The sequence below is a fragment of the Sorex fumeus genome, unplaced genomic scaffold (assembly GCF_029834395.1).
Source record: "Sorex fumeus unplaced genomic scaffold, SorFum_2.1 ptg000006l, whole genome shotgun sequence".
Classification (NCBI taxonomy): Eukaryota; Metazoa; Chordata; class Mammalia; order Eulipotyphla; family Soricidae; genus Sorex; species Sorex fumeus.
The window spans coordinates 57306319-57331830 of record NW_026606063.1 but is presented as its reverse complement, the minus strand read 5'-3'; the positions used below and the strand labels follow the sequence as shown (position 1 = coordinate 57331830).

The following is a 25512-nucleotide window of genomic DNA, read 5'->3' as shown; positions in this document are numbered from 1 at the left end:
AGGCCTAACATTTCAGAGTTTTATATGACCATGAAGTGTGCTCAGGTCCAGATGTGCCGGGGACCACCAGGGCTACATTCAGTGGTGCTCAGGTGCCCAAAGGACTGTGTGGTTCTGGGGATTGAACCAGGGCTGGCCACATGCATGGCAAGCACCTTAACCCCTGTCCATTCTCTTCAGTTCCAAAGCCTCGGTCTGCCCATTGAATGATCTCTCCAGCTACTTAACTTTTCTTTCTCTAATTAGTTCATTCTGCATAGCCACTGACTGAACCCAGGGCCTCATATCTGGAAGGTGAGTGCTTTACTGCTGATCTATGTCCCCTGTACTATATTCCTGTTTTGGTTTTTGGGCCACATCTGACAGTGCTCAGGGCTTACTCCTGGCTCTGTAAGATCTGGGATCACTCCTGTCTGGGCTCAAGGAACCATATTGGATGTTGGGTATGGAACCCAGGTCAGCCATATGCAAGGCAAGCACCCTACCCACTATATTGTCTCTCCAGCTCCACTATTTTATTATTTTATAGGGGTCACACCCAGGGGGGCACACAGGGCCATTCCCAGAGACTGTTCAAATGGTAAAGTGGCCCTGAAAATTCAGTGCTCTGCAGCAAAGCCAGAACACCAAGGGTCATTGCTGGCAGTGCTGGGGTGAGGGGAAGGATGAGCATGCAGTGCCAGGGACTGAACTCAGGTCCTTGCATATGCCCATCAGGTGCTCCACCACTTGGAGCCATATTCTCGACTCCAAGATGTCAGTTTTTCATGGACCTGAATGTACTCTTAATTCAAACATCACAGGAAAACTGGGATATATCCAAGACCTTCATCAGGGAGGCAAAAAGGAATTTTGACCCAAATCTATTGAAAGTCTTAATTTTAGAAGGGGCAGGTAAGATATTGAGTCACTTGCCTTGCACATGGTCTACCCAGGTTTGGTCCCCAGCACCCTATATGTTACACCAAGTCCTACCAGGAGTGATCCCTGAGTGCAGAGTCAGGAATAAACTCTTAGCACTGCCAGTGTGGCCCCAAAATCAAATAAATAAATTTTAGACACTGTGATTTATGATACATGATAGTGCTTCATGCGTACAATGTCCTAATATCATACCGTCCACCAGAGTCTCCCCCTCCTCACACCCTCCCTCCACCATCGCCTACCATGATAAGCTTGTACAGGCCTGATCAGATGCCCATCCCCATAAGAACCCATGGAAATTGAGGCGGAGGGTGCCTGGAGGAAGTGAAGGTACAGCTTCTTGAAGTGTGGCATAGGAAGCTGAACCAGATAGATCAGAAGAATGGATATACCTTACCCTATATCTGTCCTCCCCTTACCTTCCTCCTTGGTTTCCCAGGAAGCTGCTACATCAAAGAATTTGAATGAGGGCAGAACCTGGTTATCAGATCTAGTCCCTTAAATTAGAGATAAATAGCCCTGAGGCCCAGCAAAAGAAAGGGCAGCTTCCAAAAGGCATTTGGTGCCTTAGCAATCTTTTGGTTCAAAGCTGCCGAAAGGTGGCCACTAGGGAAGGAAGGGCCCCAGATTATCTCCCTTTCTAGGTAGGACTGAGCATGAATGAGATTCAGGAACCAGGGACTGGCTTGCCTGTTGGGAATTTGGGTGGTACTGTCAAAAGTAGGTCATGCCAGCACTGTGGGTTTTGGGTGTCATTTCCATAGAGAGCATCTAACTTCCACCTCTCCTCTCAGTTTTCCTCCAAAGGGAATTCCAGTGGATTGATCAGGAGCAACACACAAAACTTGAGGGTTTTTTTTTTTTTTTTGGTTACACCTGGCATAAGGGGCTATTCCTGGCTCATGCACTCAGGAATTACTCCTGGCGGTACTTGGGGGACCATATGGGATGCTGGGAATCAAACCCGGGTTGGCGGTGTGCAAGGCAAATGCCTACCCGCTGTGCTATTGCTACAGTCCCTCTTTTTTAAAAATTAAAACAAGATTCATTATCTTTTTTGGCCACATCCAGCTATTCCCAGGACTTACTCCTGCCTCTGCACTCAGGAATCACTCCTGGTATGACTCAGGGGACCACATGGGGTGCTGGGACCAAACTTGGGTCGGCATCATGCAAGGCAGGTGCCTTTCCTGATATACTGTTGCCCAGTGGCCTCCCCCTCCCCTTTTTTTTTCTTTTAAGAAATAGGCTATAGTAGGGGCTTGAACCATAGTACAATGAATAGGGCACTTGCCTTGCACATAGCAAACCTGGGTTCAATCCTTGGAACCCCATTTGACCCCCTGAGCATCCCCAGGAGTGATCCCTAAGTTCAGAGGCAGAATTAAGCTTATGAACTTAACCAGGTGTGCCCCAAAAACAAAAAAATAAATTAAAAAAAACTAAGAAAAAAATAGGCTAGAGTAGTCATTAAATCAAGGAAGAAGTACAGTCTTGTAAAATAATTTTCTCAGTTGGAATTTGCTATATAAGGCTAATGGCTTATACTTCCTCCCTGTTTCTCACGTCTGCTTCCCAACTGTATTCTCCCTGACTTCTTTTAAAGGGAAATCCAACTCATGCCACAAATGCATGTGGAATGCTGAGAACTCCGGATGCAGAGATGACTTGGACACTTTTTTTTTTTTTGCCCTTGATGAACTCTTGGACAAACTGGCAGGCTACCGAATGTAGCCTGCCCACACGGCAGAGTCTGGCAAACTCCCCGTGGCGTACCCAATATGCCAAATACCAGTAACAATGATGGGTCTCATTCTCCTAAAGAGCCTTGAATATAATCTCAGGGCTAGGATGAAGGAGACGTTACTGGGGCCTGCTCGAGGAAATCGATGATTAACAGGATGATTTGTGATTTGTGATTGCGATGGACTCTCGAGCCAGTAGGAACTATTCTCCAGTGCAAAGCAGGGAAGGAAAGAAAATTGAGCAAGCAGGTGGTGTTGGAAAAGTTAACACCCGACCAAACGTGGAGGGGAGAGAACCTTCATTTTCTACTTTATATTCTGTGTTATCTGAATTTGTTGCAATGAACATGTGTAACTTTGGCAATTTCAAAAGCCCTATAAAAGCATAAAAACATCTAGAGTAATTGGCCAGAAATAGTTTCACAGGCTGGAGTCTGTGCTTTGCATGTGGAAGGTCCAGGTCTGATTCCTGACATTGCAAAAGTCTCCCAAGCACCACCGAGAGCCATCCCCAAGCACAGAGGCAAGAGGTAGCCCTTGAGCCCTGTCACTTGTGACTACAAAAGTAAAACAAACAGGGGCTGGAGAGATAGGACAATAGGTAGGGTGCTTGCTTTGCCTTGCCAGGTCAATCCCTGGCTCGTCATAAAGCCCCTCCCTCCCCCCTTGAGCGCCACCAGGTATAATCCCTGAGCACAGAGCCAGGAGTAAGCCCTAAGCACAGCCCGGTATGGCAAAAAAAAAAAAACACAAAAAACCCAAAATTTTAAAAAAGCAAAACAGGGGCTGGAGCCGATAGCACAGCGGGTAGGGCATATGCCTTGCACGTGGCTGATCTGGATTCAATTCCTAGCATCCCATATGGTCCCCGGAGCACCGCCAGGAGTAATTTCTGAGTACATGAGCCAGGAGTAACCCCTGTGCATTGCCGGGTGTGACCCAAAAAGAAAAAAAAAAAAGCAAAACAACAACAACACACACAATACAAAAAACCCAACCGAACAAACAAACTAAATTATATATAGGGCTGAAGATAACTCAAAGGGCTGGAGGGTAGGTTTGGCATGCAGGAGGTCCAGGTTCCATCTCTGACAACACATGGTTCCTTGAGCATTGCCGGGAGCACAGAAACAACCTCCAAACTCTGCACTCAGGAGAGGCCTCTGAGCTGGGCACCGCCCAAACCCCTCCACACCTCCCTCCACCCAAATATATCTCAAAATGAATGAAATAGAATGTGAAAGTTCTGCCCTGGGGGAAGAGAAAGGAGCCCACACTGGTAGAGCAGAGCTTTCAAATACTGGCTCATTCAGTCTTTTCAATAATAATGATTGTCCTCCTCATTATTATTGTTGTGTCAGAAATTGTGCGCTGGCCTTGTACATCCAAGGTGAGTGTGCTACTGCTGAGCCACAACCCGGCCCCAAGAAAGGTCTCTTGATCCTCATCTGAGAAAGGGAGAAATCAAGACCAGCAGAGACCAAGGACCTTGCTTCAGCTCACTAGCTTGCATGGGACAGAGACCAGGACATTTCTCCTCCTGCCATTTCCCATTTGCCAACTAAGAAAGATTAGGAACAATGGCAGTGCTCAGTGCTTACTCCTGACTGGTGTTTGGGGGACCATATGGGGTGCTAGGGACTGAACCCATTTGGCCATGTGTGAGGCAAGCGTCCTACATGCTGTACTATCTTTCTGACTCTTGAGAACTTTATTTAAAGCCTTAATAATAATTCTCTGTTAGCTATCTTGCCCTTCCTTGTCTTTTCTTTAGTGGGAAAGCAGTTGATCTCTTCAAATAAAATACGGTCTTTCCAGGCCAGACAGAGAGTACAGCAGGTAAGGTGCTTGCCTTGCACAGGGTCAACCAGGTTTGATCCCTGATACTCCGTATGGTCCCTTGAGCATTGCCAAGAACGATCCGTGAGCACAGAGCCAGAAGTAAGCCCTGAGCACCACTGATATGGGGAAAAAAAAGAGCAATCTTTCTTTTGGGGAGGCAGAAGGCAAAGCTGGGGTGCTGAGGTAGCCAGTCTTGAGGAAGAAGGGCCCTCCCATGCTGTAGGGACAGGTGGCATCCTGGGTCCATTTGGTCACCATAGCCTGGAAGCTACCTGGGATCCCTCATGGGCGCTTCTCAGCAGGTTTCACTCTCTGGGGACAATGCTAAGTGCTCTCAGATCCACTATAAGGTTCTCCCTCCTCCAGCTGGCCCAGTCTTTTCAGCTTGAACCCCAAGACTCTATAAACCTTCTCCTCTGACCATAGAGACCAAGGGGTTGACATGTTACCTGGATTAGTCCCCAAAGATCACCCAGCCTCCCTTCCTCCCGATCCCTCTCTGCTGCCTCCTTCCAAGGGCAAGAGAAGCAAAGAACAAGAAGAGGGGCTGGAGCTGGGTGGAAGGACAGATGGAGCTCAGGAATGCGAGTCCTCTACAGTCCCTGCTCGATCACTTCCATCGGCATCCTGCTTCCTCTTCCTGTTTACTGAGCGCCCGCCAGAGCAGGCATCACCCACTCAGCTCTCAAGAATGTCCCAGAATCCCAGATCACACAGGCCAAGGGTGCCCAAGTCAGCCCTGCACATGTCTCCAGAGCTATGCTGGAGCCCCAACGAAGGCTCCTGCTTCCTGTGCTCCTGTCCCCGAGTACAACATGTCCTGGGCCACAGGTGCCGGGTAGTCGACCATTGGCTACTGATGCTCCCTCAGCCTGCAGCACGGCTATCCCACTTCCTAGCAGAGGCATAGCCTTTAGCGATTGGAATCCACTGCACTGACCCAATAAGTCTCTGCCTCATGTAGAAATCATGGCAACAAAGAATTAGCTATCAAAATTTAAAAGTTAGCACCAGGGAGAATGGCCCAATGGGCTGGAGTACATGCTTTGTGTGCAGGAGGCCTGGGTTCAATCCTTGACACCACATGATTTCCTGAGCACTGACGGGGATAGCCTCTATGCACCAAGCTGGGAGTAGCCTCTGAGCACTGATGGGTATGATAAAAAGTGAGAGGGAGAGAGAGAAGAAGAGAGAGAGAGAGAGAAGGAGGGAAGGAGAGAAGGAAAGAAGAAAGGAAGGAGTGAAAGAAGAAGAGAAGGAAAGATAAAAGAAAGGAAGAGTGATAGAAGGGAGAAAGAAAACTGTCCCATACCAGGGAGTAGTGGATGCAGCAGACAGCTTCAAGGGCTGAAGCACCAGCTTTGCATGTGGGACCCCAGACCTGATCCCTGAGCACCTCTGCCTAATATCGGGGGAAAAATCATGACACAGCAACTTTCCAAGATGACCTAATGGGGATTTAGGCACTGCTGGGTCCCACTGGTAAGGCTTGTTCTGTCCCTCTGTGGTCAGAAGATCCCCTTCCCTCCCAAAGCACATGCATGTATCTTGCATACACTCACATGTCACTGCAGACACACAAAACAGCCGCAGAGCAGGCTGGCTCATGGATGGCAGCTTTTCTACCCCAGGGCTCCTGCATCAACCAGCCATCCTGCCAGGGCCATGGCAGGCCTTGGGCAGGGAACCCTACTGTCACATGGGAAGCTTCTCTGCCAGGAATTCCCCCTTTGGTGACCCAGCAGTTGGAAGGGGACAGAATCTACCTGTCTGGCTGGAGAGATAGTGTAAGGGGAGGAAGGCACTTGACTTGTATACAGCTGGCCTGGTTCTACCCCTGGTACTTCATATGTTCTCCTGGGCACGACAGGGTGTAGCCCCCAAACCAAACAACAACAACAAAGCATCCTTTGGGGACCAGGGAGATAGATCAAGTGGTGGAGCTTAAGCCCTGAAGTCAATCCTCAACTGTGCGTGCCACCCCCCCCCCCCCACTAAGTACTACAGGGTGTAACCCTGGGGGTCCCCAGAACAAACGCTGTGGATTAGAGCAGTATTGCATGCTCACCCTAGCACTGAACCATGGGACGAGAACCCAAAGTGATAATTCAAAACAAAGTTGGCCCTGGAAAGGCACTGCCCTCAGGAGGTGAGCAGGAGGTCCCAGGATACTATTTCGGTACCTTGTTCATCAGTGAACCCTCAGTGTCAGTGGTGGCTCTTTTTATTAGAGCCATGGGGACTGGGAGAAAGTGCAGTTGGTAAGGAGGCTGCCTTGTTTGCTGCCAGCCCTAATTCGATTCCTGGCACCCCTTATGGTTCCCTGAGCACCATGAATTTCACTTCTGAGCACAGAGCCAGAAATATTTACCCTACCCCAAGCATCACAGTATGTGCCCCCCAATCCCCGCCCCCCCCAGAATAAAGGCTGTCAATGATTTGTTTGTTTGTTGGAGGACACACCTGACTGTGCTTAGGGCTTACCCCCACCTCTGTGTTCAAGGATTACCCCTGGAGGTGCTCAGGGACTATATGGTGTGCTGGGGATTGAACCCAAGTCTACCATATATAAGGCAAACTCCTTACCTGCTGTACTATTTTATCCAGCACCAAGAGTCATCAGTCTCTAAGCCTGTCCCTGAAGGGGCGAGAGGACCAGAAAGGAGAATGTTCAACTGCAGCAGGTATAGATGTTGGGCCACAAGACTCAGTCCTGGAAAGAACCAGCTAGGTCTGAGGCTGGGTGAATGAAGGCTGGGTGAAAAGGGCTTCTGAGATGCACAGGGCTCTACAAGGGGACCCCTCTGAACAAAACCTTCCCCAAACTCTGTTCCTGCCAAAGAAGTGAAGACGTCCGGTGCTGAGTGAGAGAAACTGCTCTTCCCCAAGGGAGAGAGAGCCATCACCTGCCCTTTCTGCCCTTCTCACAAGGAGTTTCCTGATTCTTTTTTTTTCTTTTTGGGGTCACACCTCACTATACTCAGGGGTTAATCCTGGCTCTGTACTCAGATATTACCCCTGGTGGTAATCAGGGTACAATATGGGATGCTGGGAATTGAACCTGGGTCAGCCGCGTGCAAGGCAAACGCCCTACACGCTGTGCTATTGCTCCAGCCCCAGTTTCCTGATTCTCGTTTGCTTATTTCCAGTGCTCTCACACAGGAAGCCAAGTGCTGTCCCATGGAGCCACACTCCTGGACTTCACCTGTCCCGCCTGTAGCTGTCCTCCTAATCTGTGGGAGACGGTTTTCGATTTGGCAGATGCTGAAGGGTTAAAAGCCCTGAATGGATGCTAGCGACAGAGCCAACAGAGCCTAAGTGATTTGGGTTCCTTTTGCTTCCCCTCCATGTCTTACTGCGTTGTAGCTTTTACCAACGGGATTCTGTTTCTCGCTTAGATCACAGGCCCTACGTGGGCAGAGAGACACTGATCATGAGTGTGGCTGTAACCATGGCTGGGGGAAATGAAATGAACTTGAGCAGATGCTGACTCTTTCTTGCAACTCCTTCCACTTTGCCTCCAACTATCTCAAAAGTGTGTTTCTTCCCTTTACTGACTTCTGTCATCGGACTCACTCACTGCATATGCAGAGAGCTTCTGAGGACAGACAGTCTGGAGAGCAAAATAAAAATAGCCAGTCGCTCGATAATAGAATGGGAAGGTCTCTGAGCACGGAGGGGGAGGGGACGAGTGCTCGGGCCAGCTGGAAAGGAAGGAGGCGGGTGGAGGCAGCCTGAAAGCTCTGCTCTAGGACGGGCAGGTGTCTCCTCCTGGGCAGTGGAGGGCAGAGTTCCAAAGGGTCAGCATTCCACTTCTGTGCTGTCTTGGCCAGTGCTCAGTGGAGACTCCTGTACCCTGAAAAACAGGCTGGCTGGACACTCACTGTGAGGTCTGAAGTGAGGCACCTACCTGTAAGAGAATGGTACACAGCATCCCTAGCCCATGGACAGCACTTGTTTGTTTTCCTGATGTTTTTCGAAGTTGGATGAAGAGGTGTTTGGGCCATACCGGGTTGTGCTCAGGGCTTACTTCTGGCTCTGTGCTCAGGGTTCATTCCTGGCAGTGCTGGGGATAGAATAGAATTCGAATAAGGCACTTGCTTTACCCACTATTTTATATCTTTAGATCCTTGCTTTCTGTTTGTGTGTGGGGGTTGGGGCAGGGGGGAGGGTGGTGGTGGTAGTGGAGCACACGCCACAGTGCCCCAAGCTACTCCTGACTGCTATTTGTGGGTCCATTGTGAACAGTGCTCAGGGTATGATGTGGTGCCATTGTTGGTGTCATGGATCAAACCCAATTTCCTGCATGTAAAGCTGTGTTCCAGCCTGTTGGGTTCTCTTCCCAACAGTGCTTGACTTCCTTCCTTCCTTCCTTCCTTCCTTCCTTCCTTCCTTCCTCCCTCCCTCCCTCCTCTTTCCTTTCTTTCTTTCTTTCTTTCTTTCTTTCTTTCTTTCTTTCTTTCTTTTCTGTGGAGGTGGAGCCACATTTAGTGGTGCTCAGGGCTAATTTCTGCCTCTTCACTTAGGGATTACTCCTGGCAGGTTTGGGGGACCATATGGAGTGTCAGGGATTGAATTTGGGTGCGTCACTTGCAAGGCAAACACCCTACCCACTCTAATATCACTCCGGCCCCCTCCACCAGTGGTTTCTTTCTTTCTCTCTTTCTCTCTTTCTTTCTTTCTTTCTTTCTTTCTTTCTTCTTCCTTTCTGTCTTTCTTTTTTTCTTGGGGGGGCACACATAGCTGTGCTCAGGGCTGACTCCTGGTGGGAGTGGTCAGGGGACCATGGTGGATGCTGGGAATCAAACTAGGGTGAGCCACATGTCAGGCAAACACCTTCCCCAGCAGTGCTCTCTCAAAGAAGGCCTCTGCCACCTGCCTCCTCCCACTACACCAAGACTGTTCCTCTGGCTCATATATAGATTCTTTCTGGCTCATGCTGATAGCTTCTTTTATTTGCAAACAGTGTACCAAAAGAAGAATAAACTCAAGTGCTTGTGTAGGGAAGAGAGTAAAGACAATGGCATCTCCAGGGCTGGGGGAGAAAACTTGCTCTGAGACCTAGGGATCAGCCTGGTACCTACCTTTTGCAGTTATTCTGAGGCCGTTTGTCTCTGCTGTTCCCTAACTCGTGTGGGCAGCTGTGGTCTCCCCTGCACCCCTGAGCCCTTGGCACTATGTCCATCCATAGATGCCCACTGACAGTGAGATCAGTCGGGCCAGGAAGTAGCCTGTCATTGTTCAGCCTGGTGCTGCACCTCTCAGCGCCTTTCCACATTCAGACACCACCACGACCATTAAGGGGTTAGGGGCTCGGTCCTGGAAGGGCAGGCAACAATAACACCAGCAGCTTTGTAGCCAAAGAACATTCGCAAAGAATTGTCCTAGGCCAGGGATGTTGCTTGTCTTAGAACACTTCCTTGGTTGTAGGAGATCCTGACCTCAATCCCTAGCATAGGAGAAGAAAAGAAAGAATTGTTTTTTTTTTTCCAAGTTCAGTGCCTATTAGCTGGTCTCACACCTAGGTGGAATGGTACGGGATTATCATCTTTTTAATCGGGAGTGGGGGGTCACACCCAGAGGTGCTGGGGTGGAAAGTCATTCCCAACAGTGCTGCTGGGGGACCATACGCTTTGGACTGAGCCCAGAGATCCTACATGCAAAGCTGCAGCCCTTTGAGTAATTTCTCATGTGTTAACATTATTATTTGGGGTCGGGAGAAGCAGACCAGGTGGTCAACACAGCAGGGCTTTTCTCCGCTTGGTGCTCAGGGGACTATGCAGTGCTGTGGATCAAACCTGAGCATGCTAAGCCTGTGCTTACCCCTTAAGCCATTTCCCAGGTATCAGTGTTCTTGTCCCCCATTTCACAGATAAAGAAACTGCAACTGAGAGACATTACAACTTGCCTTGCCGAAAGTCACACAGCCTTCTTTTTCCTGGTTTTGTTTTATTTTTGGGTTTGGGACCATACCTGGTGTTTTTTCAGGACTCACTCTCAATGATAGTGAATGGCCCAGGGGCTCAGGCTGAGCCTCTCACAGCATAAACAAATAAAACCAGCCCATGAGTTATCTCTTGGGCATAGAGTCAAACATTTAAGCTGAGACTGAAAGGGCGCCTGATTTGGGTCTATGCCCAAGTTCTTCACCAGTCACCCTAGAATAGTATAACACTGTTTTTCCCTTATCGTGTTTGGAACCACACCCAAGTGGTGATCAGGGTCTAATCTCAGCTCTGTAGTCCGGGGTGGCTCCCCGGGATGCTCTGGGTACCAACTGATATTGGGTGTGTGGAGGTGTGGGGGGCGTGGTCCTATTCTGGCCTCTTGCAGGTAAAGCATGTGCTCAGACCCCTGAGCCACCTCTCCAGCCCCTGAGTGTTTTATTCTCTTCACTCTACATGCAGGGCTTTCTCAGAGCATGGGACAAGTAAATGCTGGGCGCACAGTATGTGTTTGTGTCCTAATGCAATGGGCCTAGGTAAGTACGGGTCCGTTCACAAGCGCGCATTTGACATCCTCAGTCCCCACATTATTTCCGCTCTGCTCCTGGAGGCCAAGGCCAAAGACAACCTGGGCTTGAGGGGCGGGGGGCGGAATCTTCTGGCTTTGGGACACGATCGGCGGAAACCTCCGGCCAAACCAGCTCTGAAAGCCTCCCTCAAAAGCCCGCAAGTTCCCTTTTCCCTATCAGGAAAAGCATTTTCTGGTCCCACGCGCGCAAGGCGGGCGCTGCATACCCGCCTGGAGAAGGGCCACCCGCCCGGAGCCGCGGACCGCGGGCGGCCGCGAAGGAATCTCAGAAGCGATGCCCGGCCGGGCTCCCTGCCAGGCCCGGCGCGGCGGGCGGCGCGGGTGGGCACGCGACGCCGAGACGGCGGAGAGGCGGGCGGGGCCCGGGCGGCGCGCGCGAGGGCGGGGCGGGCGCCCGCGGCTCCCGCGCTCCCCCGCCGCTCCACCTTAAGCGCCCGGACGCCCTTAAGCCCGGGCGCTGGAGCCGCGCGTCCGGGGGCGGGGCCTGCCATGCAAATGAGGGGCGTGGGCCGGCGGGGCGGGGCGCTGTCTTGACGTCAGCCCCGCGGCCCGGGCAGTTGGCTCGGCGGCGGCGGAGCGGTAGGAGCGGCGGCGCGAGCGGGGCCGCGCGGCGGGGCGCGAGCGGCGGCGGCGGCGGCGGCGGCGCGGCGGCGGCGGCAGCGGCGGCGGCGGCGGCGGCGGCGGCCGAGCCGGAGCAACATGGCGCCGGTGGGCGGGGGCGGGCGCCCGGGCGGCGGGCCGGCCCGAGGGCGCCTCCTCCTGGCGGCGGCGCTGGTGCTGCTGTGGGCGCGGGGGGCCGGGGGCCAGGGCGACCCCCAGCGAGCGGCGATCCTGGGCATGAGGCTGGCGAGCTGCAACAAGTCGTGCGGGATGGACCCGGATGGCATCATCTTCGTGTCCGAGGGCAGCACGGTGGTCCTGAGGCTCTACGGCCACCGGCTGGGCTCCATCTCCAGCAACCTCATTTCCTTCACCGAGCTGGACAGCTACGAGAGCTCCCACAACTCCACCAGCTGCCCCGAGCTCACCAAGGACCTGGTGGTGCAGCAGATGGTCAACGTGAGCCGCGGCAACACGTCCGGGATGCTGGTGGTGCTCACCAAGTTCCTGCGGAGGAGCGAGAACATGAAGCTGTACGCGCTGTGCACCCGCGCCCGGGCCGACGGGCCCTGGCAGCGCTGGATCGACAAGGACTCGCTGCTCTACATGGTCGAGGAGGCCGGGCGCTTCCTGCCCCTCTGGCTGCACGTCCTCCTCATCCTGGTGCTGCTCGTGCTGTCCGGCATCTTTTCTGGCCTCAACCTGGGCCTCATGGCCCTGGACCCCATGGAACTGCGCATCGTGCAGAACTGCGGTACCCAGAAGGAGCGGCGCTATGCGCGCAAGATCGAGCCCATCCGGCGCAAGGGCAACTACCTGCTCTGCTCGCTGCTCCTGGGGAACGTGCTGGTCAACACGTCCCTCACCATCCTGCTCGACAACCTCATCGGGTCCGGCCTCATGGCCGTGGCCTCGTCCACCATTGGCATTGTCATCTTCGGGGAGATCTTACCCCAGTCCCTGTGCTCCCGGCACGGGCTGGCGGTGGGGGCCAACACGATCATCCTCACCAAGTTCTTTATGCTCCTCACCTTCCCCCTCAGCTTCCCCATCAGCAAACTCCTGGACTTCGTCCTGGGCCAGGAGATTCGCACCGTTTACAACCGGGAGAAGCTGATGGAGATGTTGAAGGTGACCGAGCCCTACAATGACCTGGTGAAAGAGGAGCTCAACATGATCCAGGGCGCCCTGGAGCTCCGCACCAAGACCGTGGAGGACATCATGACGCAGCTCCACGACTGCTTCATGATCCGCAACGATGCCATCCTGGACTTCAACACCATGTCGGAGATCATGGAGAGTGGCTACACCCGCATCCCCGTCTATGAGGACGAGCAGTCCAACATCGTGGATATTCTGTACGTCAAAGACCTGGCCTTCGTGGATCCCGATGACTGCACGCCCCTCAAGACCATCACCCGCTTCTACAACCACCCCGTGCACTTCGTCTTCCATGATACCAAGTTGGATGCTATGTTGGAGGAGTTCAAGAAGGGTAAGGCCTGGTCCAGCGCCTCTCGGTAACCTTTGCAGTTGCCTCTCTACAATTCTTGCTTGTCTTGTGTCAGCTGATCTTAATGTTCTCTGCATGTGACTCGTCCCTCTGCCCATAACTTCTGCTGTCTCTGAGCCGAACTGTAGTTGGGGCAGCAAAGACAGTTTCCTCGCTGTCTGCTGTCTGTTAGCTGCTGAGCTCTGTGCTTCAGGGGAGTCAAAGCTAAGGTGAGACACGCTCGCCGGCTTGGATGACTGGAGGGAGGCCCCAGAGGCAGGCAGGTGTCTGGAGAGACCACCACCAGGCATGGAGAGAAGCCTGGGCCTCCCTGGCTGGGTGGGGTGGGGAAGGCGCTGGGGAGCCTGAAATGGGAAGGCCTTCATAGGGCAGGGAGCACTTGGAGAGAACCTTTGCCAGGTGGGGACACTTGGTGCTTGTGGCCTAGAGGACCCCAGGAGTTCGAGAACCTGATGGAAGGGGCTTGGGGGAGGATAGATGATACACTTGTGGTGCAGCTGGGGACCCCATTCAGCAGTGTGTAGGCTCAGATCAGGAGTGCCTGTGTTATTTGGGGGTTCAGTGGTGAAGAGCCCGAAGAGTGAGGCTGGTGGATGTGCTGGGAGCTGAGGGGGGTTTTGAGCAGGAGTGTGACGTCCCCCGAGCCCCCAGGCGCCGCATGTCTCATCTGAAGGCTTCTAGTCGGCTCCCCTCGTCGAGCAATGCCAAGTCATGCTTTCTAGCAGCAGCAGAAAGCAGCAGGCGCGTCGGTTTGGGTTTTTGTTCAGGCTCTCCCGGGCGCCAGCCTCCTGTGGTCTGCTGGGACTCCTCAGCTGGCTTGCCTTGTTGCCTGGTGTTTTTTTCTCACCCGAATTCTTGGCCCGGTCTCAGGTAGTTAAGAGAGGCGCACAGAGGGTTTACCCACCGGCCTCAAGGCACACACCCCTTTCCTGACTTCCCACCCAACTTTCCTCCCACCTCTGCCACTGTGAAGCCCTCAGTCTCAGTAAACAAGCCAATTATGGAGTAAAAGCGTCCTAGGCCAAAGGGAGTGAGGAGGCAGAAAGGGAAGCGAGGGTTTGCTAAGGGCATGGGGGAGGGGAAGGAGTGCATCCTAGAGCCACAGCCAGGACCACGTTGGGCCAAGACTGTTTTGGCTCCAGCTGGGTTCTGGGTACCTGGGAGTGGTGCCCCTCTGTCCCCAACTCCCCACGGCCTCGTCCCTCATTTCTGGAGTAGAGCAGAGAGCCTGGAGCAGACTGGACTCCTGGGATGATGGAACGGAGCAGGGAGGAGCTGCACGGCCGGGGTTGATGAGAAAAGATGTTCAGCCACCACCCACCAGGAGAGAGCTTGAGCACCTTCTTACTTCAGTTTGTCAAAGTGAGCCTCAGCAGCAGAACTAGAGGCAGAAGTAAGAAGTGTGAGTAGGAGAAGCCTCTGGAAGGCACCCTGAGTGCTGAGAGCACTGGAGGGACTTGGGTGTCTGTTGTTGATGGAGGGCATGAGAGCTTGGGGTGCAGGCCCGGGTACCAAGCCTGGCATGGAAGAGCAGTGTTTTGGAGCTTCGTCCCACACCCCCACCCCACACCCCCTGCAGCCTCCTGGCCTTGACAATTTCTGCCTGTTGGCTGGTCAGGAGTCTGGTTAGAATGCTGGGCACTGGGCAGTTTCTTCTCCCCATCTCTGGGGCTTAGGGCCGGGTGCTAGTGACACACTCTGTCCACACATTTCCTTTGTCCAGCTGGTCTGGAGCCAACCTGGATAGATGGGCTTGGCCAAACTCCTGAGACCTGCCCAGAAAGGCTGAACTCTCGGTGGAGTGGAAGCTCCTCAGGACTGTCTTTGTCTTTTGAACTTTTTAGGGTTTTTTTTTTTCTATTTTGGTCTAAGCACCCAGCAAGCTTGGGGCTTATAGTAGTGCTGCTGGTGGTGGTGGGGGGTAACCACACAGTGCCAGGGACTGAACCCAGACTTCCTGCATGCAGAGCATGTGCTCCAGCCTGTTGAGCTGTCTCCAGCCCCGGACTCTCTTTTTTGGCTTCTCGGCCACACCAGGTGGTGGTGGTGCTCAGGGGTTACTCCTGGCTCCGCACTCAGGGATCGCTTCTGGTGGGGCTTGTTGGAACCTGGGATAGAACCCAGGTTGACCGTGTGCAAAGGCAGGTGATAGTACTCGCTGTACCATCCCTCCAGCCCCGGCCCTGTATTCTCTGTCCTAAAGCTGGGAAACAGAAACCCCGTCACACCTGATAGCTTGTAGTGGACTCTCCTTATCACAGTCCCCTGAAGGGGACACTCAGGAGTCCCTGGAAAGGCAGGCAGGCTTTTGGAGATTTGAGAGTGTTTTGGTGGTCCCTGCTAATGAGCGCACTCTGGGGCTTCATAGTGTCGCTTCCTTCTGGATAGATTAAAATCTGAGGTCATCTGGGGCAGTAGCTTTCTATCTTTTCACACCTGCAGACCAGTCGACCAGCTTGAAAACCAGCGGTCTGGGTTCACGGTCTTCAGCCACCACTTAGCATGTATAGAAAGGTGGAAACCACCATTGGGGCCAGAGAGATAATGCAGTGGGTAGGGCACTTGCCTTGCATCAGCCAGCTCTTGTTTGATCCCCGGTACAGATAGGGTTCCCCCAAGTGTGGGGGTCACTCCTATCACCAGGAGTGACCCTTGAGCACTACTGAGTGTGTCCCCCAAACTGCAGCCCCCCCCCAAATAAAAGGAAAATAAAGACACTGGTCTGTCTTGGCTGTGACTAGTGGTATGTAAGCAGGACAGGTGCTGGTCGGCAGTGAAGAATGCTGGGCCAGTATGTTACACTCCATGTACATCTGCCACATAGATTTTCTTTGTGGATATGGTATTTGAAGGACCTTGTTTGTAGCTAAGAAAAGCAACCGAGCGAGGTGAACAGCAGCGTCCCCACCAGCTCTGGGGCTTCTGCATCTAAGTGGGGTCTTTGCTCTGCTCCTGCACACCTCCGGGGTAAGTGTGGACCCAGCTCGGCCAGAATCTTTCTGCTCTGTGCAGAATCGTCCCCCCAGTTCCTGTCATTTCCTAACAGCTCTGCAGATTATGAATTTATTGCGATGATTGTGTCCTCCCGCATAATATAAGTTCCAAAGGGCCTGGCTCTTCATTTTGCTCTTCATTCACTGCTGTCTCCCTAGTCCCTTTGGGGACATGGGAAGAGCTCAAAGTTTGGGCATGGGTGAAGGGCTTGTCCGTTTTTTTTTTTTTTTGTTTTATTTGTTTTATTTTTTGGGTCACACCTGGAGATGCTCAGGGGTTCCTCCTGGCCCTGCACTCAGAAATAACTCCCGGCGGTGCTTGGGGGACCCTAAGGGATGTCAGGCATCGAACCAGGGTCAGCCATGTGCAAGGCAAATGCCTGCCCCGCCCCCCTCCCCCCCCCCCCCCCCCCCCGTACTATTGCCCTGGCTCCCAGGGTTTGTCAGGTTTGAGAGAGAATTGGTCCTCTTCCAGAAGTCTTAGAATTTTGAGGCACTGAGAAGGATCCAGAACAGCAAGCGCTAGGCTGATGTGCTGGGACTTGCCATTGGCTGCCGTGGACTCTGAGCAGCAGCCCTGCAGACCCAGTGCTCGTGTTCTGGGGTCCCCAGCAGCAGAGTGTGGGGTCTAGAATATGCTGCACGGTCCTTTGGACACTCTCTAGCATGAGTTGAGTCTGCTTTTTGTTGTTGTTGTTGTTGTTCTTGGTTGGCTATTTGTTTTTGCACCACACCTGGTGTTGCTGAGGCTTCCTTGGGTCTGTGCTCAGGGGTCACTCCTGAGGGGCTGTGGGGGGTGCCGGGGATAGAACCCAGATCAGCGGCATGCACCTCAAGTGCTCTACCCGCTGCACTATGGCTCCGGCCCCTGATCATGAGAAGTTTGTACCATGTCCTTCACTGCCTTGATGCAGGCCTGCTGCTGCTCAGAGTCTGTGCAGGTGTGTGTGACCAGGCTTTCCCTGGAGACTGAGGCCAGGGGGCTGCGGCTTCCCAGCTGCCTCCCCACCAGGGCCTATGACAGTCACTGTGTGGGGAAGTCTGCTGTGCTGGAGTGAGGTGGTCAGCGAGAGTAGGATCTGGAGATCCCCGAGACTCACCTGATGACTGGGTCTCACTGGTGTTCAGGGGACCCTCTGTGGTTTGAGAGTTGAACCCTGGTTGGATGCTCAGGAGCATCTAAGGCAAATGCCTGACTCTTGGTATTTATTGGCCCCTGGTTAATTTTTGTTTGTTTGGGGGCTACGCCCAGTGGCTCTGTCCTCCTGGGTCTCTTCCTCAAATCAGTGTGGGGGTGGGGCCCGCAACCCCTGTGGCCTGAGTCTGTTGACTTCTCTATCCTGCTGTGAACACATTAGAGCCCGGATCCTTTGAGTTGAACTCTGCCTGGAACAGTTTGTCCTGTTGGGGGTTTATCTCTGACTTAGTTTCTTAAAGCAGGCTCCGAGTCTACTCCTGTTCCAGTTGCCTGTTTTCTTCATTGCAGACGCCCTCCTAGGCTCTGGAGGCCCAGGGCCGAAACCCACCTTCCCGCTTCCCAGCTTTCCACTGAGCTCTTCCTTCTGGAACATTTCCTGTCCCTCCTACGCACTTAGCCCCATCTTATCTTTCCCCACCCACTTTATAACCTCCTAGCCCCTTGGATGAGCTGGGTTTGAGTTCCACTCCGCCTGGTCATGGCCCATAAGGTGACCTTGGACTTATGACCTGTGGCAAGCTCGAGGATTATAAATGGGAGGGGAAAATGCTAGAAATATTTTGGTTTAAAAATTCCTTCTGTGGGGGCTGGAGCAGTAGTACAGTGGATAGGGCATTTGCTTTGCACTGAGTTTGATCCCTGGCACCCCCATATGGTCCCCCAAGTCTTCCAGAAGTGATCCCTGAGCACAGAGCCAGGGGTAAGCTCTGAGTACTGCTGGGTTTGGTTCCCCCCATTTCCCCCCTAAAAAATACCCCAAGAAACAAAACCCAAAACTCCTTCCAGGGATTGGAGAGAGGGCTGCATGGGCTGAGTGCATGCTTTGCATGAGGGAGGCCCTGTTCCATCCCTGGCACTAATGGTCCCTCTCACATGATTCTCTGCATACACTGGAACTGATTCCCACATCATCCTTGAACCTCCCCCTTCCCGACACAGAGCCAGAAATAGCCCTTGAGCACGCGGGGTGTGGTCCCCAAACCAACAAAAATCTCTCATATTTCCATTTCTGCTACATCATATTTCCCCCATCTACTTCATTTTATTCCAGAAACAGCTTTATAAAGTCAAGGGGGAAAAAACCTGCATAATTTTGCGTTTACTTTTGGTTCCTACCCGCTGATATTCCTACAGATCTCATTTCCCTCTGCTTGTTCATTCATTTGTTCAACAAACACCTGAGTTTTGGAAATCTATGTGTCAGACTCTGTACTAACTGTGGGGACGCAAGACTTCAACAGCCTTATTTACAGAAGTAACAGTCTGCTGGGGAGGTAGACGTGTAAACAGGCCCGGGGAGTACATGTCTCAGGTCAGGAGGGGGTGGGGAGGGTGGTGGGGGTGGGGGAGGAGAAGGGGTGGAGCCTCAGGGAGGCCGAGACCATCCCCTAAGCAGACCATCCCCTAAGCGATCATTCTGTTGATGGTGGAGTAATTGGTCCAGGAAGTAATTTTGGACAACTCAGGCTGCTTTTCTTTTTCTTTTGAAGGGGGGAAGGCACACCCCACAGTGCTTAGGACCTACTCCTGGCAGTGCTTGGGGGACCATATGGGGTGCCAGGGAGGAAACCTAGCTTGCCTGCATGCAAGGCGAGCTTCCTACCTGCTGTAATCTCTCCTCTCCTCCCCTCCGTTTCCCGCCCCTCTGCTCCCCTCTTTTCTTCTGTCTCCCTCTCCTTCCCTTCATCCTGCATGCAGGGTCACGTGGGGCTTCTCGTGGCTGTGCTCGGGGCTGCTCCTGGTGGTGGTGCTCAGAGGGCCCCACGGATGCCAAGGCTGGATGCCAAACCTCCCGTTTGCCAAACATATGCTCCAACCCCTGCGTCTGTCTCTCTGGGCCCCAGAGCTTCAGTCTCTACCTTGGGATTCAGGTTGATGATGTCACTGAGTGGAAGTGAGGAGAGGAAAGCAGAGCCCTTTTGGTGAGAGTGGAGGGAGGGTCTGGTGGCAGTCATAATGTCGTGACCTTTTACTCCCCCTCCGTGCCTCTCTTCCCCTCCCCCCCACATGCCCAGTGTGGCCTGCAGAACTTCTCACACTTGAAGCTGCAGGTGTGAGCACTGTGGGGGCAGGCCTGGCCTCAGCTGCCTTTCCGACAAGACCTAAGGTGATGCCCATGCTGGGCCTGACCCACACTAAGCAGGAATGGTTTGGGCCCAGCGCCTGTGGGGGTGCAGGGCTATAGCTCGAGGCTTCGAAGCCTGGCAGAATGTGCCAGACAGGAAAAGGTCTGGCTGAAGTGGCTCCTTACAGAGCTGGGGAGAAGGTGAGAAGGCTCTCAGGGGAGGTCAGAGAGGGCGCGGGCCGGGCGCTGGGTGCGGACAGACGGCGCGGGGACAGTTAAGTCACACAGGGCTTCGAGAGGGCAGGCGGCTCAGCTGTGCATCTGTGGCTCCACCTGGAAACTGTCTCCAACGGCGCCAGCGATTTAATCTAGAGAAGGTGCCCAGGGCCAACTGGCCTGAGAGTGACAGGAGCTGCCTGTTGGGCAGAGGTGCCAGCCGGGCAACTGACTAAACGCTGGCCGGGCTCCTCCTCGCTTGCTCTTTTGTGAGGTGCTTGTGGGCACGGAGCAGGCCACGGCGAGGAGGCTGGTGCCGTGCCAGGCAGCAGGCCACTGCAGCTCATTCCTTGATTGGCAGCCGAGGAGTAAAAACTGTGCGGCCACGGCTCGCTGGAGCGTCTCTGCACTCAGTTCTCTAAGTCTGCCGGCGGGGCTTGTCTGCTGGCGGGGCCTGTCAGAGGTCTCTAGGTCATGTCCATGCTTCTTTGCCGAGGACTGGCAGGGTTGGAGGGTTGGTACCGGAGCTAAGGTGCTTTCCTTGCGCATTGCAAAGACTCAGGTTTGCTCCCGGCACAGGGATCTGCTGGTTCCCCCAGTCCCTGAGGGGGGAAGTGATTCCCAGAGCCTGGAGCAGGAGTAAGCACACTCCTCTCAAACAAACAAACAATCAAAGCCTGCCCTGTCTCTGGAAGGGAAGCTGTCTGGCCTTTGCTGCCGCAGGAGCCCTATCTCACTTTGCAAACAGAGGGGTGTGTCCTGCAGAATGCCTGAGGGGCCTGGGGAGTGTTGGGAAGCCTGGGCTGCTGCAGATCCTTGTCTTGGAAGTTTGGGAAGATTCTCCAGAGAAGAGGGCCTCCTGGCCGGATCTCTGAGGGTGGCTAGACAGCATTTTCATGGGGCGGCAGGGTGCCTCCCGGGTGGGGAGAACTTGGACTGGAAGTGGCTGAGGATGCCCCCTTTGTCCTTGCTGCGTGTTCAAGCTGGCAGGCAAGTAGGGGGGCCAGAGGACTGTGGGTAGCGGGGATATTGAGGGAAGAAACCCTGGCCTCTGTTGGCCTTGGATGGCTGAGGCAGCAGCCCGTGGACAGATGGGCAGTGTGTCTCTCTCCGTGTGGGCCCTTCCGAAGCCTGCGTCGGCTCTGCGGAGTGTTAGTTCCTGTAGGAGGTGTGAGGGCTGCGGAATTTCCCGGGCCACGACATGGGGCACTGGTGCTGCCGGTGACCACTGGTTCCCTCTAAAGCACAGCTACCCTGGCCAGTGATGTTCCCTGGGGGAGGGGGTGCTAGCCACACCCTGGAGGCAACCTCCAGGTCTGAGCTCTGTGCTCCAGGGCTGCTCCCAGCCATGCTTGGGGGACCAGACCGTCCAGGGGATCACCTGGGTCAGCTGCCTGAAGGTGAGTGCCCTTACTACCCGCTCCTGGGGCACAAGGTACTTGCCTTTCTTGCACCTCTGGTTACCTCTTTGTCACGCCCACATGTATTGGAACATCACTTGGGGGTTGTTTGCAGGACTTCAGGTTTATTTCATTTACTTTTAGTTCTGTCCTTGTTCCATCTCTTATATGCTTTTCTGTTTATTAGTGTTTATTAGTGGTTATTGTAAAACAGATCTTACTGTTAGGCAATTATCCTTACTACTGGCTCAGTGCTTGGGGAATCACTCCTGGTGGGGCTTGGAGACCCTGTGTAGTGCTCAGGGTTTAAACCTGTTCAACTGCATGCAAGACAAGCGCCCTACCCACTGTACTATGGCTCCAGCCCCTGTTATCTTAACTTTAGAAGAAAACATAGAAATTTTATTTTTGGGGGTCCGGGGCAATAGTACAGCAGGTAGGGCTCATGTGCAACTGACTTGAGTTCAATCCTTGGCATCCCATATGGTCCACTGAGCACCAGGAACAACCCCTGAGCACTGCTGGGTGTGGTCCAAAAAAAACAAACCAAAAAAACCCCCAAAAAATAGAAAGGAAATTTCAATTTGTGTTCCTGTTTTGGAGTCACCTGATGGTGCTCAGGGCTCACTCCCGATTACACTCAGGAATCACTCCTGGTGGGGGCTCAGGGCTCCAGGATATGGGATATCCCATATGAGGATATGCATAGGACATGGGGATCTGAGATGCTGGTGATTGAACCCGGGTTGACTGTGTGCAAGGCAAACACCCTACCCACTGTGCTCTGGCCCGAAAACCCAGAAATGCAAAAAAAGCAGTCCGTGAGACTAGGGATGCTGCTCAGTGGCAGAGAACCCTACCTTGAATGGATGAAGCCCTGGGTTGGGTCTCTGGTACCCCTCTCCCCGATAGAAAAAAGTTTCTGGGCATGAGCCACTTCTAGTTGTTTATTGAAGCTTTGTAGAAATGAAGACTTCTTGGTATCAAAAACTCCCTGTGACAAACAGAAACGAAACCAGTTTCCATTTTTATAGCTGTGTTCTCTCCCATTAGCGACATATATGTATTTAACTCTTTTATAGCTGTGTTAAATTAGTCTACCCCATCCCTCAAATGTAACTCTCCCCTCCCTTGTTGCTGTGGTGGTTAGAGGGTCATACTCGGTCACGGTGCTCCCTGGGGATCCCGTGCTGTTCTGGTTGTGCTGGTTCATGCTCTGGGTGGCTGGGCTGGGGCTGCCGTGCTCACATGGGGGCTTGGTGGAGGGCAGGTTTGCTCTTCTGCCTGTGGTGCTTGCCCGTCCCCTCCCTTCCTTACGGAGCTGCTGCTCCCATCGTGACCGGGATTTGCCTGTGTTGGGTTGTGGTGCAATCCAGATGGCAGGAGCACTGGCACTCTCACTGCTAGTGGGTAGCGCTGGGCTTGAACCCACTTCTCCCACTTGTAAGGCAGGTGCTGTTTACTGCCATGCTGGCCCTGGACTTCCTTACCTATTTTGTTTTTTTTCTTTTCTGGCTTTTTTTTGGGGGGGGGGGTGTCCACTGCTACTCAGGCTTACTCTGTGCTCAAGGATCACTCAGGCAAGGCTTGAGAGGGCCATATGGAGTGCTGAGGAGTGAGCCTGGGTTGCCTGCCTGCATGGCAAGTGTAATACCTGTATTTTCATTTGTTTCTTTTTGTTTTTTGTTTATTTTTGTTTTGGGGTCACACCCATGCTCAGGGGTTATTCCTGGCCCTGCACTCAGGAATTACCCCGAGCAGGTTGAGGGACCAAATGGGATGCCAAGAACTGAACCTGAGTTGGCCTCCTGCAAGGCAAGCATCCTACCAGCTGCAGCTATCTCCCCGGGCCTCTGTGTGTATTTTCAATGAATCATTGTCTCTATCGGTTCTGGCCTTGTTGACGGGGGTTTTATATTTCTCCTCCTGTAAGAAGGGTGATCCTTTTTTATTCCTGAAATTTTAGGAGTCTCTGTAAGGATTTTACAGGCTGGAGCTGAGAAGCCCTGTGTGGCTGACAAGAAGGTGAGCCCAGAGGCTGGGGTGTGTAACCACCTGCCTGTTTTGCTGGGGGTTAAGCCTGGTGTTGTGGAACATTCCCCAGAGGTTATAGTCAGAGTCGCTTCCATGCTGCAGGGCCTATTTACTTGACCTGGGTGGGGTTCTCGAAAGACTGGTTTCCCAGCTCCGTGCTCTGCAGCTCCTGGTCTCCAGCCAACAGGCCGCTCTGAAGGAGCCTTAGTTACTAGGAGGCAGACTCACTGCCCCGCAAACCCCCGGGCCGACTCACTCCTAAACGCCTCCTCCACATTCACCTGTTTCTCATCCCCCCACAGCCACACACATACTCCCACGGGCAGGCACACACACACACACACCCACACATAGACACACACGCCTTCCACAGACAGGTACACACAAACTTTCCAGAGTCAGGCACATCCACATCCACATAATCATATATGCCTCCCACAGGCCCGCACATGTATGTGCTCGTGCGCTCACGCGCACATACACACCCCTGTACCTCCCACAGGCACATCCACACAAGCATACACGCTACACGCCTCCCACAGGCACACACACACTGACACACATAAGCACACATGCCTCCCACAGGCGTATACACACACACACACACACACACACACACTCTCCCACACATAAGCACACACGCCTCCCACTGGCAGGTACACATAAACTTTCCACAGACAGGCACATCCACATCCACATCCACATAAGCATATACGCCTCCCACAGGCCCGCGTATGTGCACACACACATATACCTACTCCTCCGACAGACACATCCACACAAGCATACACGCCTCCCACAGGCGCGCACACACACTGACACACATAAGCACACATGCCTCCCACAAGCGTATACACACACACACACACACCTCCCACAGATACACACCTCCCACAGGCACATGCACACAAACATCCCACAGGCAGGCAGGCACACACACACACACACACACTCCCACACATAAGCACACGTAACTGTCATAGGCACACACATACCTCCTCCGGAGGCACGTACAAGGCACATACACTCCCACATGTGAACACACACTTCCCACAGGCGCACCCTGTCAGCCATCAGCACCCAGTCTCCAGCAGGCACTTTCTCTTCCCTGCAGACACATGTCCGTGCACATGCAGTCACGGGTGTCCTGCTGTAATCCTGTGCTCCTCCCCTGACGTCCCGTGCTCATCACACTTCCCTGAGACAAGTTTGTGAAGTGAGCAAAGGTGTGTGCGGTGGAGCGTTTCATGAGGGCCTCAAAATAGTGACTGACTCTGGGGCACCAAAGCGTTTCTCTTTGGCCGCTGGTGATTTGGTCATCTGCATTAATGACAGTGTCCGGCTGGGAGGCTGTGGTGTGGCTGGAATGAGGTAAGGCATGTGAAGCGCTTAGCTCAGTGCACGGCACCATGTCATCATGCAATAAATGTTAGTTATTTCTCAAATTATTGTTATTACTGTCCAGAAGGTGCCCCGCTTGCACCGCGGTTCTCACATCCCGGCTCCTGTGGCCGGCGGCCCCCCTCTCTGGGTGTGGTGCCTTTCTCGGAATTAAGACTACGCTGAGGTCAAAAGAGCCCACTGTATAATTACCTGCTAATTCAGATACCATCTTAACTGGATCCCAGTATGTACATTAAGGTAGAGTTTAAGAGGAAACAAATGTGTGGAAGAGAAACTTAGGAGAGGAAATTCTCCTTGTTTACTGAATGATTTCCGGTGAAGTCGGAGAAAGTCAGATCTCCCGTGGTGCTGGCCCGTCCCTCCAGTTCCCACCGCAAGGCTCCAGGCCCTCTGCTCTGGGGGAGACAGGCAGGGCCACGGGGAGCGGATTTCCCACTGCTCCCTCCCTCACCCCTCGCCTGCCCCCCGCTGCTGTCTGCATGAGGCCGTGTGCGAAAGGCCGTGGACTGGGGAGATGTGGCCTGGACTAGCGCTCTGGGAGTGGGGAACCACCTGGTCAGGAAGGAAGAGGCCCCCTGTTGTTACTCTTTAAGAGGGGCTTCATCAGTGGCACCTGAAACTCACAGTGGGGTGGAGGTTGGTGGACATCAAGGTAACTGTTCTTACTAAGAAGTCCTGAGCTGTCTCCTCCTCCCCCCAACCCCCGTTTGTAACTGTCATTGAGGACTCCCATGGCCTTTATTTCTCCCGACCCTCCCCCCTTTCCCCCCTGTGGTGGCTGCTGTGCCATGTGGTGGTTGTACTCCCCTGGCTGTGTGTTGTGCTCGCATGGGCAGACAGGACTTGCCTTGCACATTGGGCCACGGTGCTTGCTGGGGGCACGGGGGTTGCACACTTTAGCTCTGGTACTGGACACGTTTCACGGTGCATACTGGTACTGGTTATCTTCGGCAATTCTGGCCCTTGTATTTGCTGCACAGGCACACCTGGCTGTGTGCTAGACACGGGCCCTCTCACAGCATGGGGGTCCCGGGAGCTGGAGAT

The 25512-nt window shown here is 53.5% G+C and overlaps 1 protein-coding gene across 2 annotated transcripts in view; it reads left to right on the top strand.

The window, feature by feature from the left end:
* Positions 1 to 11724: 11724 nt before the first annotated feature.
* The window catches only part of CNNM4 (cyclin and CBS domain divalent metal cation transport mediator 4), a 31943-nt gene continuing 18155 nt past the window's right edge, over positions 11725 to 25512 (top strand). For both annotated transcript variants that reach the window (XM_056123292.1, XM_056123284.1), the window contains exon 1: positions 11725 to 13140. In XM_056123292.1, coding sequence (XP_055979267.1) covers positions 11745 to 13140 — 1396 coding nt within the window. In that variant the 5' untranslated portion in view covers positions 11725 to 11744. The remainder of the gene's footprint in view (positions 13141 to 25512) is intronic.